Source organism: Bufo gargarizans, chromosome 4 (genome assembly GCF_014858855.1).
Source record: "Bufo gargarizans isolate SCDJY-AF-19 chromosome 4, ASM1485885v1, whole genome shotgun sequence".
In the NCBI taxonomy this organism is placed as follows: domain Eukaryota; kingdom Metazoa; phylum Chordata; class Amphibia; order Anura; family Bufonidae; genus Bufo; species Bufo gargarizans.
The window spans coordinates 189,429,440-189,442,979 of record NC_058083.1 but is presented as its reverse complement, the minus strand read 5'-3'; the positions used below and the strand labels follow the sequence as shown (position 1 = coordinate 189,442,979).

The 13,540-nt window shown below is 47.3% G+C and overlaps 1 protein-coding gene across 2 annotated transcripts in view; it reads left to right on the top strand.

Annotated features, from left to right (window-relative positions):
• Positions 1 to 530: 530 nt before the first annotated feature.
• The window catches only part of LOC122934945 (fetuin-B-like), a 53,882-nt gene continuing 40,872 nt past the window's right edge, over positions 531 to 13,540 (top strand). Inside the window, exon 1 of one of the 2 annotated variants that reach the window (XM_044290623.1) lies at positions 531 to 791. In XM_044290623.1, coding sequence (XP_044146558.1) covers positions 597 to 791 — 195 coding nt within the window. In that variant the 5' untranslated portion in view covers positions 531 to 596. The remainder of the gene's footprint in view (positions 792 to 13,540) is intronic. The other variant, XM_044290622.1, reaches the window with a different exon arrangement.

Here is a 13,540-nt window from a genome sequence, read left to right as displayed (position 1 = left end):
TGATTCTCTGCTATGGGACCTCTCTCCAATTGATATTGGTTAATTTTTATTTATTTTATTTTAATTTTAATTCATTTCCCTATCCACATTTGTTTGCAGGGGATTTAACTCCATTTTGCTGCCTTTTGCAGCCCTCTAGCCCTTTCCTGGGCTGTTTTACAGCCTTTTTAGTGCCGAAAAGTTCAGGTCCCCATTGACTTCAATGGGGTTCGGGTTCGGGACGAAGTTCGGGACGAACCCGAACATCCAGGTGTTCGCTCAACTCTACTCACATGTAATTCAGCGGTCACATCCTTTACCTCATTTTTTTGTTCAGCTTTCAGTTTTTTGTCTTGTTGACTGGTTGGTTAAAGATAACTAGAAAGCAGTTGAGCAAGTCTGTTTACCATAGATAATAAAATGGGCACCAGTCCTGCATAGATAGTGGCAGTATTTCTCAAATCAAGCAGACTAATCATTTACCTTTTATTTGTAGTTCCCTAACAAAAAGTTCAGGGATAAAAGCCAGTGTCCACAATTAAGAGCTATATAATACAGGGCATTGGAAGCTATACGGTTGATCAGGCCACACATTAGTTTTGCAGGACTTGATCAACATGGAGCAGTTTGTAATAATAGCCTTATTGGTGGCATTGTGTTCTGCCACAAGCCCTCCATTTCCTAATATAATCGCTCTAGATTGCAATGAAACACAATTTGAAACAGATGTGGCAATGAACCTTATCAACGAACATCGCGATGAGGGATTTGTGTTTAGACCAGTGCGAGTTAAGTCGGTTGTCCAGCAGGAGGTAAGTGACCATCCTATAGCAATGACATGGTAAAAACAAATTGAATTGGGTTTCCTCTTCACATAAACATATCAACATAAAAATACATGGCCAAAGAGGTGAGAAACCATGCCATCTTTGATAAATTTGATAAAATATAATGATTATAATATCCAGTTTATACTACTGTTGAGGGAAGTGTCATATTTAAATATATATGTATATATGCCTTGACATATATACATATATATTAGCCCTTGTCCATAGGCTCGTCCAGGTGGGATCTATAGATATGCACGGAGATGTATATAGGCCCCTTTTCGGCCTACATCTCCGTGTATATGTATAGATATATGTATTGATGGGCTTAATGTTTGTGCCCTGTGTGTAGGTGTATATTCATGGATGTGCCCCAAACATCAATGAATATACATATGATCCCCCCCCCTCACTAGGTATATGTAGTAGATAGATATATATGGATATAGATATATATGTGTATGGATGTGCCCCAAGCATCCATACACATATAGTATCAGACAATATGTGACCCCCCCCTCCTCCTGCATCCCTGCAGGGGATGAGGAAGGTCACCAGATGGCTGGACAATCATGTCCAGCCTCTGGTGACATCAAAAGGCATAGGATCAATAGAGATCCGATGCCTTTTGGTATTTAACTATCCCCAGCACGTGTTCGGGCCGGCGGCGCGCATGCGCGCCGCGGGACGGGCGGCCTCGGGAGCGAGCGCTGCTGGACTTAAATAGTCCGGCAGCGCTACGCTGGAGTAGTCAGGACGACCACCCCAGCTGGAGAATCATCCCTGGACAAACGAGCCCCCCCTGGACAACGAGCAAGAAATCATAAGTATCACCCCCCCTATACCACCAACGATCAGACTCCCTCCTATACCCTATCTACCCCCCTATACCACCAACGATCACCCTCCTATACCCTATCTACCCCCCTATACACCCTCCTAACCCTATAGAATTCTCCTACCCTATATCATCTCTCCCTTATTTTCCCCCATTAGTCCCTTGGTTCCCCTATTCCCCCCCATACCTTTACTGCCCCCCATACAATCCCCTAATCCCCTATGCCCCTGGTTACCCTTACCTTCCCCTGTCCCAAGTATTCACATCCCCTGCGTTCACATCCCCTGCTCTCCGGTGTCTCTTACCCGTCCTGCTTACCCCAGCAGTATCTGAAAGTAACCCCTTTTACCCCGTAGGGACAGTGATTAGTAAGGCGGGTGGGTTACTGATATTTATGTGTATGAATACTATGTGGGGTGGAATTTGGGATTGTGCTGTGTAGTGTAGTTAGAACCGTGTTAGTATATTGTATTAGTGTATGTATCTATATTATGGTGTATTGTTATAACAATATCTATCTATCCCTTTGTTATAGATATATAGTTATAAACATTATAAATCCTTTATAATTGCAAGGAATCACCGCCGTAGAGGTAGAATATTGTTGGCACTGTATTACTTGTGTATTCTGTAAGATTAATAAATACTTTGTCATTTATACCTATTGTGTAGCGTGTGATTAACTAGTGGTAGTCAGTAAGGCGCATGCAGTTAGGGTAGTTAGTGATTAGCGTAAGTCAATCAGCAGTGATTTGTTATTCATTAAGGCATAAATAGGCGGAGTCATCACAAGACGATTACGCCTATTTATGAATATTAATTATCGAGATTTGCATAAATATCAATAATTAATATCTCCTTTAACAACTACAAATCAAAATTTTTTAAGTAGGTTTGTATAGGTTTATAGAAATATACAGAGCTGGATTTGACTTTCGTGTTATAACTAGTTTATATAATTGAGTAAGTTTACCTGCACAGCAAATCACATTGAACTGAAGTCTGCTGTCCGTTTTATTAATATTAAATTTAAGGAATAGTAATATATTTACGTTTAATTACAACATAAATGGATATAATAGCAAAAACATGTAGGTTTTTTGTAGGTGTTAGTAGAAACAGAAAATTAATTACAAGTTTCTATGCTATTTTACACTATGACTGATATAGGAGGACATTAAATAGGACCTTTCACTACAATAAAAAAAATCTAAACTAAGCATACAGACATGGAGAGCGGCACCCAGGGATCTCCCTGCACTTACTATTATCCCTGGGCGCCGCTCCATTCTCCCAGTATAGGCTCCGGTATCTTCGGCTCAACTGATTTTTGGCTCAACTGGGTGAAGCCTGCAGGCGTCTCCTTCTCCCAGGCTGTAGCGCTGGCCAATTGCAGCGCTCAGCTCATAGCCTGAGAGGTGTATATATATATATATATATATATATATACAGACAAAAAATAACTGGCAGCACTACCTTGTTGGTGGGTGCAAAGTCCAAGTACGGCAACTGGAAATTACCCACTTCAATATAATGAAAAAATTGGACTGCACTCCAGACGGTTCCTTATGGTAAAACGAGTGAAGTTTATTCACACATGTGATAGCAGCAAAAAAGCGATGTTTCGGCTCAACATGACTTCCCTTTCAGGTACATAGACGCTTGAGAATCGGCTCAACATGAGCCTTTCTCAAGCGTCTATGTACCTGAAAGGGAAGTCATGTTGAGCCGAAACGTCGCTTTTTTGCTGCTATCACATGTGGGAATAAACTTCACTCGTTTTACCATAAGGAACCGTCTGGAGTGCAGTCCAATTTTTTCATTTTATATATATATATATATATATATATATATATATATATATAAGAAGGATGTATGTACTGTATGTATGTTCCGCGATCACTCAAAAACGCAACTATCGATTTCAAAGAAACTTGGCATACACATCCCTTGCTACTGTGGGGGTCACAGCTCTCTAGGACGTACCATTCCTGAGATATTCCCAAAAAATGCAAATATAGCACATCATATGACCTACATTAGCCAAAAGAAGCCTGCAGGTCTTTCTCTTCATACCCCAACTGCGATACACACTGTCACATGTCCCTTATCAGCCAATAGAAGCTTGCAGGTCCTTAGTCTCCACATACACACAGTTTTACACCAGGTTTCCATAACAACCCAGCCATTTTTCCTCACTGCTGTAATGCTGTAGGTCAGCTTTAAAGGAGCAGGGTGCTATGGATGACACTGTTAAGGGAGCAGAGGGCTGTGGAGGTCACAGTTCAGGGGCAGGTAGGGTGGCCTGAATGGGCTCAAAAGACGGACTTAAAACCACACCACTAGGTCCCTCTAAGCCACACCCCCTCCCACTCCGCAGTCAACGGGGATTGAAAAAAAGAAGGTAAAAATCAACTTCTGTCAGCTGCAGGGGATCGAGGAAGGGTGACTTTCTCCCTGCAGCTCATGCTCAGACAGCACAGTGATGCTGTCTGAGAGTGAGCTGTTCAAAAGAACATCCCTGTGTCCGTCCAGGTCCGGTGCCGGACAGAGGACAGGGAGTCTAAAACCGGACGTCTTGTCACCTAAGGGGGCGGGAACTGTGGAGGTCTCTGTTAAGGGGACACGGAACTGTGGAGGTCACAGTCAAAGGGACGGTCTGTTATGGAGGTCAGTGTTAAGGGGAAGATAGCTTTAGAGGCCACTGTTAAGGGGAATTGGGTACTGTGGAGGTCACTAATGAAGGGGCGGCCGCTGTGGAGGTCACTGTTAAAGGGGCAGGCTGCTGTGGAGTTCACTGATAAGGGGTCGGGCACTGTGGAGGTCTCTGTTAAGGGGACAGGGAACTGTGGAGGTCATAGTTAAGGGGATGGTCCACTATGGAGGTCAGTGTTAAGGGACAGGGTGCTGTAGAGGTCACTCTTAAGGAGGATACTGTCGATATCTTTTAATGACATACACAAACATTAAATGAAATAGATGAAATATACCCGTGCAAAGCTGGGTCCTTTGCACGGGTATAAAAAAATAACATATAAAACATATACAAAAATATGTCATTAGTCAACCTGTGTGAAGTTGGCACCCCATGTTCTTAAATTTCAAAAAGAAATACACCATTCGTTTGTGCTGCGTTTGTGCTGGTTTGTGCCACAAAAATGAACGTTTGTGCCGATTCGGTTCCTGAGATATTGCGCGTTAGATTGTTATGAAGCCCCGCCCATTTTCCACCCCATGTTCTTAAATTTCAAAAAGAAATACACCATTCGTTTGTGCTGCGTTTGTGCTGGTTTGTGCTGCAAAAATGAACGTTTGCACCGCTTTGGTTTCCGAGATATTGCGCGCTTGATTTGCTGAAACCCCGCCCACTTTCCATCCCATGTTCTTAAATTTCAAAAATAAATACACCATTTGTTTGTGCTGCGTTTGTGCTGCAAAAATGAACGTTTGCGCAGCTTTGGTTTCCGAGATATTGCATGCTTGATTTGATGAAACCCCTCCCACTTTCCACCCCATGTTTTTAACCCTGACTCTAGATCCCCAGGTGTGCTGCAGCTTGACCCCCCCCCCACAACTTTTTTTGGGGCACAAGCATATTATTATTATTTTTTCTGCGTATGCTGACTGTGGCCGGGACTCTTAGCGTCCGGCCACTGTTAGCGCATCGCACACCCCACCGCTGATCAACTTCGGACGGTCGATCAGTGAGTTTGAATTAAAAATATATATATTTCAAATTTTTTGGCCTTTTTTTATTTTTTTGTCTGTTAGGTTTAGGGTAAGTTCGCGAACACCCATCCCCCCCACACACACGCACACCAAATAAAGTTTATCACGCACACACACACTCCCCTTTGGCCTGCCGGATGTTCTCAGCTAAGGAGGCATATGACCAGCTTGCCTCCGAGTCAGAGAGCTCCAGTGAGGACGAGGATGACCCCACTTTCCTTTTGTCATCCGCGTCCTCATCATCATCTAGCAATGATGATGAGACCCCAAGGCGGCGGAGACACCGCCAGGCGGAGCAAGGGGACCGCCATGCTAGGGACCCTATGGCCCACACTAGTATGAGAAGCTCTGGGTCTCGCACTAGTTTTCCTGCCCACCAGTTAAGTCCACCGGACCCCCCTACCGGTGAACTTGTCTGGTATACCCAAGAGCGTTTTGAGCTCGTGATTCCTGATTTTGTAGGCCAACCAGGAATCCAGATTTCCACAGTGGGCTTCACTGGATACGACTACTTTAGTCTTTTTTTCAGTGACCCCTTTGTGAATCTGATATTGGAGCAGACGAACCTGTACGCCCCACAGTTCATTGCTCAACATCCGGGCTCCTTTTGGCTGGACTCCGGTGGCTGGACTCCGGTCTGTGCAGCCAAGATGAGGACGTTTGGGGCCTCGCGCTGCATATGGGCCTAGTCAAGAAACCTAGTGTCAGGCATTACTGGAGTGGGGACGTCCTCTACCAGACCCCACTTTACAATTATGCAGATAATGCAGCATGTCCCCCCCAAGGTGATCCTGCCTATGACTGCCTGTACAAATCAGGCCGGTCATCGATCACTTTGGGGCCAAATTTGTGCAGGTCTATGTACCTGAAAGGGAAGTCGCGGTTGATGAGTTTCTCATTGCTTTCAAGGGGAGACTCATTATCCGCCAGTATGTTCCCTCTAAGCTGGGAGGTATGGCGTGAAGCTGTACAAACTTTGTGAGAGTACCTCAGGGTGCACTTACAAATTGTGTGCGTATGAGAGGCGAGATTCCCGTATTCAACCACCAGAATGTCTCCCCACTCTGGGTATTAGCTGGAAACTTGTGTGGGACCTTATGCACCCACTGCGAGATAAGGGTTACCATCTTTACGTGGATAACTTTTATACTAGTATCCCCTTGTTCCAGTCTCTTGCCGCCAGATCCATGTCCGCTTGTGGGACCGTGCGGAAAAATCAACGCAGCCTCCCTACACACCCCTTCCAGGTACCTATCCCTAGGGGTGCGACCCGTGCACTTGCAAGTGGAAACCTGTTGCTGATCAGATATAAGATTTAACTGTGGAATAGATTTTGCGTATATATGAAGTATGTATTTAACTGCCTGAATAAACGCTTAAAAAGAACTTTATTTAGGTATTTATTAAAATCGTGGCAATCTACCACATGATGAACTCATCAGGCTAAGTCTGGAAGGATGGCTCACCCCACAATTGTATGGGTGCAGCCACTGCCTCCACACTTGAAAAACGTGTAAGTCTGGATAAATCAGGATTATATTGTCTGTATGGATATCCTGATAAATTGCCCAGACACACTGAGAATACTTGCTAGATGTGCTGGATCTGTTTAGGGTGTATCAATATCACCAGCTATGTCTAGTGGCAACTGTAACAATATGTTGTAAGCGACTGGAACACAATCCGATGGAAGTGTTTAAGCATGAATTAAAAGGCATTTTAAATAAAGCTATGCAACAACACCTCATGGACAAGACGGAATATGCTTTTCTGTTACCAGAATATCCTGTAACAGCAGCATTTTATAGCCTACCAAAGATCCACAAGGGGCTGAGCCCCTTGAAGTGTAGGCCCATTGTGTATGGAATCAATGGTTTGACTGAAAAAAATCAGTCTCTATGTAGATGAGGTGCTAAGAACCTTTGTCTTAAACCTTCCATCTTATGTCAGAGATTCCATGGATGTCCTGAGACGCCTTAATGACATCTATTGTGATCCGGGTACCCTACTGGCAAGCCTTGATGTAGAGGCTCTTTATAGCTCGATACCCCATGATAGGGGTTGCCAGGCAGTGGGAGCCTTCCTCACTGAAAGGGGATCGCATCTGGCTAATCACAATGGTTTTGTGATCGAGTTGCTCGAATTTATTTTGAGCCATAATGTATTCACATTTGATCGCAAGTTCTACCACCAGCTCAGGGGAGTGGCCATGGGAAGTCCATGTGCTCCGACTTATGCCAACCTCTACCTGGGCTGGTGGGAGAGAGAATGTGTATTCAGCAAGGCTATGAAACAGTGGACGTTGTCTATTATCTTATGGCTTAGATTTATAGACAACGTATTCATTCTGTGGAATGGCACCAGCACGGCCTTTAATGAGTTTGTGATGGAACTCAACAAAAATGATTTGGGCCAATTTTTTACGAGTGAGGGCAATAGTACTCAGTTGACATTTCTGGATTTGTCCATCAGTATTGACGGATCCAGGAAAATCATTACCAAGATGTTCCGGAAACCAACGTCTAAAAACACTCTGCTTAGATGGGAGAGTGCACATCCCACTAAACTAAAATATGTAATACCGAAGGGGCAATATCAAAGAGCCCGATGGAATTGTTCAGAATGGGTGGATTTAAAAAAAGCATCCTCTGACTTGCAAAAACGATTCAGTCAGAGAGGATACCCTGGCCCCTGTCTTGCTGAGGCATATCAACATGCCTCAGTCAGCAATAGAGATGACCTTCTGGTCCCCAAACAAAGAACGACGGACAATAAAATTAGAATTATAGGTACCTATGATCAGGCCAACAAGGAGGTCAGGAATATCATCAGGGAGAATTGGAGTATCCTCAAATGAGACCCGATAGTCAGACATTTTATAAGTGAATCCCCACTTATTACGTATAGAAGAGAGAGTAATTTTAGAGACTAACTGGTGCACAGCCTATATAGTCCCCCAATACAACCCACTTGGTTACCAAATAGACCACCCGGCACGTTTAAATGCGGCAAGTGCGTTGCATGTAAAGCCATTAAAAAGGGCAACATAGTCAAATGCACAACCACAGGACGGGATTTTGTCATCAGGTCCTTCATAAATTGCAAAACGGTAGGGGTGGTTTATGTGGCTAGATGCATTTGCCAAAAACAATATGTAGGCAAAACCAAGAGGGAGTTTAGGAGATGTATTGGAGAACATCTGTTGAACATTACTAACGAGTAGAGTTGAGCGAACACCTGGATGTTCGGGTTCGAGAAGTTCGGCCGAACATCCCGGAAATGTTCGGGTTCGGGATCCGAACCCGATCCGAACTTCGTCCCGAACCCGAACCCCATTGAAGTCAATGGGGACCCGAACTTTTCGGCACTAAAAAGGCTGTAAAACAGCCCAGGAAAGAGCTAGAGGGCTGCAAAAGGCAGCAACATGTAGGTAAATCCCCTGCAAACAAATGTGGATAGGGAAATGAATTAAATTAAAAATTAAATAAATAAAAATTAACCAAAATCAATTGGAGAGAGGTTCCATAGCAGAGAATCTGGCTTCCCGTCACCCACCACTGGAACAGTCCATTCTCAGATATTTAGGCCCCGGCACCCAGGCAGAGGAGAGAGGTCCCGTAACAGAGAATCTGTCTTCATGTCAGCAGAGAATTAGTCTGCATGTCATAGCAGAGAATGAGGCTTCACGTCAGCCACCACTGCAACAGTCCATTGGCATATATTTAGGCCCAGCACACACACAGGCAGAGGAGAGAGGTCCCGTAACAGAGAATCTGTCTTCATGTCAGCAGAGAATTAGTCTGCATGTCATAGCAGAGAATGAGGCTTCACGTCAGCCACCACTGCAACAGTCCATTGGCATATATTTAGGCCCAGCACACACACAGGCAGAGGAGAGAGGTCCCGTAACAGAGAATCTGGCTTCATGTCAGCAGAGAATCAGTCTGCATGTCATAGCAGAGAATGAGGCTTCACGTCAGCCACCACTGCAACAGTCCATTGGCATATATTTAGGCCCAGCACACACACAGGCAGAGGAGAGAGGTCCCGTAACAGAGAATCTGTCTTCATGTCAGCAGAGAATTAGTCTGCATGTCATAGCAGAGAATCAGGCTTCACGTCACCCACCACTGCAACAGTCCATTGGCATATATTTAGGCCCAGCACCCAGGCAGAGGAGGGAGGTCCCGTAACAGAGAATCTGTCTTCATGTCAGCAGAGAATTAGTCTGCATGTCATAGCAGAGAATGAGGCTTCACGTCAGCCACCACTGCAACAGTCCATTGGCATATATTTAGGCCCAGCACACACACAGGCAGAGGAGAGAGGTCCCGTAACAGAGAATCTGTCTTCATGTCAGCAGAGAATTAGTCTGCATGTCATAGCAGAGAATGAGGCTTCACGTCAGCCACCACTGCAACAGTCCATTGGCATATATTTAGGCCCAGCACACACACAGGCAGAGGAGAGAGGTCCCGTAACAGACAATCTGGCTTCATGTCAGCAGAGAATTAGTCTGCATGTCATAGCAGAGAATGAGGCTTCACGTCACCCACCACTGCAACAGTCCATTGGCATATATTTAGGCCCAGCACCCAGGCAGAGGAGGGAGGTCCCGTAACAGAGAATCTGTCTTCATGTCAGCAGAGAATTAGTCTGCATGTCATAGCAGAGAATGAGGCTTCACGTCAGCCACCACTGCAACAGTCCATTGGCATATATTTAGGCCCAGCACACACACAGGCAGAGGAGAGAGGTCCCGTAACAGAGGATCTGGCTTCATGTCAGCAGAGAATCAGTCTGCATGTCATAGCAGAGAATCAGGCTTCACGTCAGCCACCACTGCAACAGTCCATTGGCATATATTTAGGCCTAGCACACAGGCAGAGGAGAGAGGTCCCGTAACAGACAATCTGGCTTCATGTCAGCAGAGAATCAGTCTGCATGTCATAGCAGAGAATGAGGCTTCACGTCAGCCACCACTGCAACAGTCCATTGTCATAAATTTAGGCCCAGCACCCAGGCAGAGGAGAGAGGTCCCGTAACAGACAATCTGGCTTCATGTCAGCAGAGAATTAGTCTGCATGTCATAGCAGAGAATCAGGCTTCATGTCAGCCACCACTGCAACAGTCCATTGGCATATATTTAGGCCTAGCACACAGGCAGAGGAGAGGTTCATTCAACTTTGGGTAGCATCGCAATATAATGGTAAAATGAAAATAAAAATAGGATTGAATGAGGAAGTGCCCTGGAGTCCAATAATATATGGTTATGGGGAGGTAGTTAATGTCTAATCTGGACAAGGGACGGACAGGTCCTGTGGGATCCATGCCTGGTTCATTTTTATGAACGTCAGCTTGTCCACATTGGCTGTAGACAGGCGGCTGCGTTTGTCTGTAATGACGCCCCCTGCCGTGCTGAATACACGTTCAGACAAAACGCTGGCTGCCGGGCAGGCCAGCACCTCCAAGGCATAAAAGGCTAGCTCTGGCCACGTGGACAATTTAGAGACCCAGAAGTTGAATGGGGCCGAACCATCAGTCAGTACGTGGAGGGGTGTGCACACGTACTGTTCCACCATGTTAGTGAAATGTTGCCTCCTGCTAACACGTTGCGTATCAGGTGGTGGTGCAGTTAGCTGTGGCGTGTTGACAAAAGTTTTCCACATCTCTGCCATGCTAACCCTGCCCTCAGAGGAGCTGGCCGTGACACAGCTGCCTTGGCGACCTCTTGCTCCTCCTCTGCCTTGGCCTTGGGCTTCCACTTGTTCCCCTGTGACATTTGGGAATGCTCTCAGTAGCGCGTCTACCAACGTGCGCTTGTACTCGCGCATCTTCCTATCACGCTCCAGTGCAGGAAGTAAGGTGGGCACATTGTCTTTGTAGCGTGGATCCAGCAGGGTGGCAACCCAGTAGTCCGCACAGGTTAAAATGTGGGCAACTCTGCTGTCGTTGCGCAGGCACTGCAGCATGTAGTCGCTCATGTGTGCCAGGCTGCCCAGGGATAAGGACAAGCTGTCCTCTGTGGGAGGCGTATCGTCATCGTCCTGCCTTTCCCCCCAGCCACGCACCAGTGATGGACCCGAGCTGCGTTGGGTGCCACCCCGCTGTGACCATGCTTCATCCTCATCCTCCTCCACCTCCTCCTCATCCTCGTCCTCCTCGTCCTCCAGTAGTGGGCCCTGGCTGGCCACATTTGTACCTGGCCTCTGCTGTTGCCAAAAACCTCCCTCTGAGTCACTTCGAAGAGACTGGCCTGAAAGTGCTAAAAATGACCCCTCTTCCTCCTCCTCCTCCTCCTCCTCCTGGGCCACCTCCTCTTCCATCATCGCCCTAAGTGTTTTCTCAAGGAGACATAGAAGTGGTATTGTAACGCTGATAACGGTGTCATCGCCACTGGCCATGTTGGTGGAGTACTCGAAACAGCGCAACAGGGCACACAGGTCTCGCATGGAGGCCCAGTCATTGGTGGTGAAGTGGTGCTGTTCTGTAGTGCGACTGACCCGTGCGTGCTGCAGCTGAAACTCCACTATGGCCTGCTGCTGCTCGCACAGTCTGTCCAGCATGTGCAAGGTGGAGTTCCACCTGGTGGGCACGTCGCATATGAGGCGGTGAGCGGGAAGGCCGAAGTTACGCTGTAGCGCAGACAGGCGAGCAGCAGCAGGATGTGAACGCCGGAAGCGCGAACAGACGGCCCGCACTTTATGCAGCAGCTCTGACATGTCGGGGTAGTTGTGAATGAACTTCTGCACCACCAAATTCAGCACATGCGCCAAGCAAGGGATGTGCGTCAAATTGGCTAGTCCCAGAGCTGCAACGAGATTTCGCCCATTATCACACACCACCAGGCCGGGCTTGAGGCTCACCGGCAGCAACCACTCGTCGGTCTGTTGTTCTATACCCCGCCACAACTCCTGTGCGGTGTGGGGCCTGTCCCCCAAACATATGAGTTTCAGAATGGCCTGCTGACGTTTACCCCGGGCTGTGCTGAAGTTGGTGGTGAAGGTGTGTGGCTGACTGGATGAGCAGGTGGAAGAAGAGGAGGAGGAAGCCGAGAAGGAGGAGGTGGCAACAGGAGGCAAAGAATGTTGCCCTGCGATCCTTGGCGGCGGAAGGACGTGCGCCAAACAGCTCTCCGCCTGGGGCCCAGCTGCCACTACATTTACCCAGTGTGCAGTTAGGGAGATATAGCGTCCCTGGCCGTGCTTACTGGTCCACGTATCTGTGGTTAGGTGGACCTTGCCACAGATGGCGTTGCGCAGTGCACACTTGATTTTATCGGATACTTGGTTGTGCAGGGAAGGCACGGCTCTCTTGGAGAAGTAGTGCCGGCTGGGAACAACATACTGTGGGACAGCAAGCGACATGAGCTGTTTGAAGCTGTCTGTGTCCACCAGCCTAAATGACAGCATTTCATAGGCCAGTAGTTTAGAAATGCTGGCATTCAGGGCCAGGGATCGAGGGTGGCTAGGTGGGAATTTACGCTTTCTATCAAATGTTTGTGAGATGGAGAGCTGAACGCTGGCGTGTGACATGGTTGAGACGCTTGGTGACGGAGGTGGTGGTGGTGGTGTTGGTGGTACATCCCCTGTTTGCTGGGCGGCAGGTGCCAACGTTCCTCCAGAGGCGGAGGAAGAGGCCGAGGCGGCAGCAGCAGAATAGGCCGAGGCGGCAGCAGCAGAAGAGGTAGCAGGGGGAGCCTGAGTGACTTCCTTGGTTTTAAGGTGTTTACTCCACTGCAGTTCATGCTTTGCATGCAGGTGCCTGGTCATGCAGGTTGTGCTCAGGTTCAGAACGTTAATGCCTCGCTTCAGGCTCTGATGGCACAGCGTGCAAACCACTCGGGTCTTGTCGTCAGCACATTGTTTGAAGAAGTGCCATGCCAGGGAACTCCTTGAAGCTGCCTTTGGGGTGCTCGGTCCCAGATGGCGGCGGTCAGTAGCAGGCGGAGTCTCTTGGCGGCGGGTGTTCTGCTTTTGCCCACTGCTCCCTCTTTTGCTACGCTGTTGGCTCGGTCTCACCACTGCCTCTTCCTCCGAACTGTGAAAGTCAGTGGCACGACCTTCATTCCATGTGGGGTCTAGGACCTCATCGTCCCCTGCATCGTCTTCCACCCAGTCTTGATCCCTGACCTCCTGTTCAGTCTGCACACTGCAGAAAGACG